Source organism: Gracilinanus agilis, chromosome 2 (genome assembly GCF_016433145.1).
Source record: "Gracilinanus agilis isolate LMUSP501 chromosome 2, AgileGrace, whole genome shotgun sequence".
In the NCBI taxonomy this organism is placed as follows: Eukaryota; Metazoa; Chordata; class Mammalia; order Didelphimorphia; family Didelphidae; genus Gracilinanus; species Gracilinanus agilis.
This window is the reverse complement of record NC_058131.1, coordinates 217299239-217300637: the sequence shown is the minus strand read 5'-3', so window position 1 is coordinate 217300637 and position 1399 is coordinate 217299239. Positions and strand designations below refer to the sequence as shown.

At 42.0% G+C, this 1399-nt stretch overlaps 1 protein-coding gene across 1 annotated transcript in view; it reads left to right on the top strand.

Moving 5' to 3' along the window:
• The first annotated feature begins 780 nt into the window (after positions 1–780).
• HSD17B2 (hydroxysteroid 17-beta dehydrogenase 2) overlaps positions 781–1399 on the top strand; it is a 90235-nt gene continuing 89616 nt past the window's right edge. Inside the window, exon 1 of the mRNA XM_044663649.1 lies at positions 781–1063. Within this exon, the coding sequence (XP_044519584.1) occupies positions 781–1063 (283 nt within the window). The remainder of the gene's footprint in view (positions 1064–1399) is intronic.

The window sequence follows — 1399 nt, the reverse complement described above, 5'->3', positions numbered from 1 at the left end:
AATTCATAGTGTAGCAGAAAGAACAGTGGGCTTTGAGTCAAGGACTCTTGGATTCAAATCTTACCTCCAGCAGTTAATAACTGCATGCCTAGGAGCAATTAACCTTTAGGAATCATTTTCTTGATTTGTAAAATGGGGGTGATAATATAAGCAGTATCCACTTCACAGTGTTATTGTGAGGTTTAAATGAAGTAATATTGTGTAAAGGGCTTTATAGACAAAGTGGCATTTAAATCAGTTTGTATGATTATTATTTTGTTCCCTGTCTGTAGTGAGACACCTGTGTTGGAAACCTGGCTTTGCTCCTTTTGACCTGTGTCACCTTGGGTAATGTCTCTTCTCATCAGGGCTTTAGTTTCTTTATTTATAAAAGGAGGCAGTTTAGAATGGGGGCTTCCCAGGGCACCTTACACCCTAAAGTCCCATGGTCCTAGGAGTCTATGATGGAAAGTGGAGTAGTCTCATTTCCTCCTGGATTAGGGCTTGTTACTGTTTAGGGCTAACTCTGTCAATCATTATCCAGCTAGGGTTATCCCTCCAAAGGTGGAGCTGGAAGGAGCAGAGTAAGGGAAGAGGAAGTACACTGGCCTTTGTATCCCAGTAGACAGGAGCTTAGATAACCCACTTGAAACATGCCCCTTTGTGATTTGGCTCAGGCCATGCCCATTCAAGGTGTGCTTTATTTTGCTCTGCCTTCACCTCTGTTCTCATTGCCCAGGCTGCCTTAGGTGGTGAAGCTTCTATACAGACACAGACGCGTATGACCTCTAGGCTTTGAGGATGAATCCTTTCTCTTGGGAAAGCAGGCTGCTCCCTTTGGGTGTTACTGTGGTGTTAGGAGCAATAGCTCTGTACAAATTTAAGAAGAGTCAGAGCAGAACTGGGAGCTCTCCAGTGGTGCTCTGTCACTCAGTTCTGCTCTGCCTTTGGGGAGTCTATTGCTTTTCCAGTTTGTCGATCTTCTGGGGTTGGACTCTGTTCTCCCTGGCATGTTGCATCTCTTTGTCTTATTCAACCAGTCAAGAAATGCTACCTTTGGACAAGAGAGCTGTGCTGATCACGGGTAAGTAGGGAAGACCAGTGTAGTTCTGGCTAAAGGCAAAACCAGATAATGCTTTAGCCTAACCTCAACTATAAGTCATAAACATAGATTTAGATTGAGAAGAGACTTTCTAGATTACCTAGTTTTAACCCTTTATTTAACAGATGAAGAAAATGAGGCAGAGAATTTAAATGACTTTCCTTATAAAAAAGAATAAGACCTGAATGACATAAATCAAATTCAAACTCTGCTTGGAATGTTTTTTCTTCTGGAGCTGTCCTTGCTATTTTTTTTTTTTTTGGTAAAATGATGTGTGTGTGTGTGTGTGTGTGTGTGTGTGTGTGTGTGTGTGTGTGT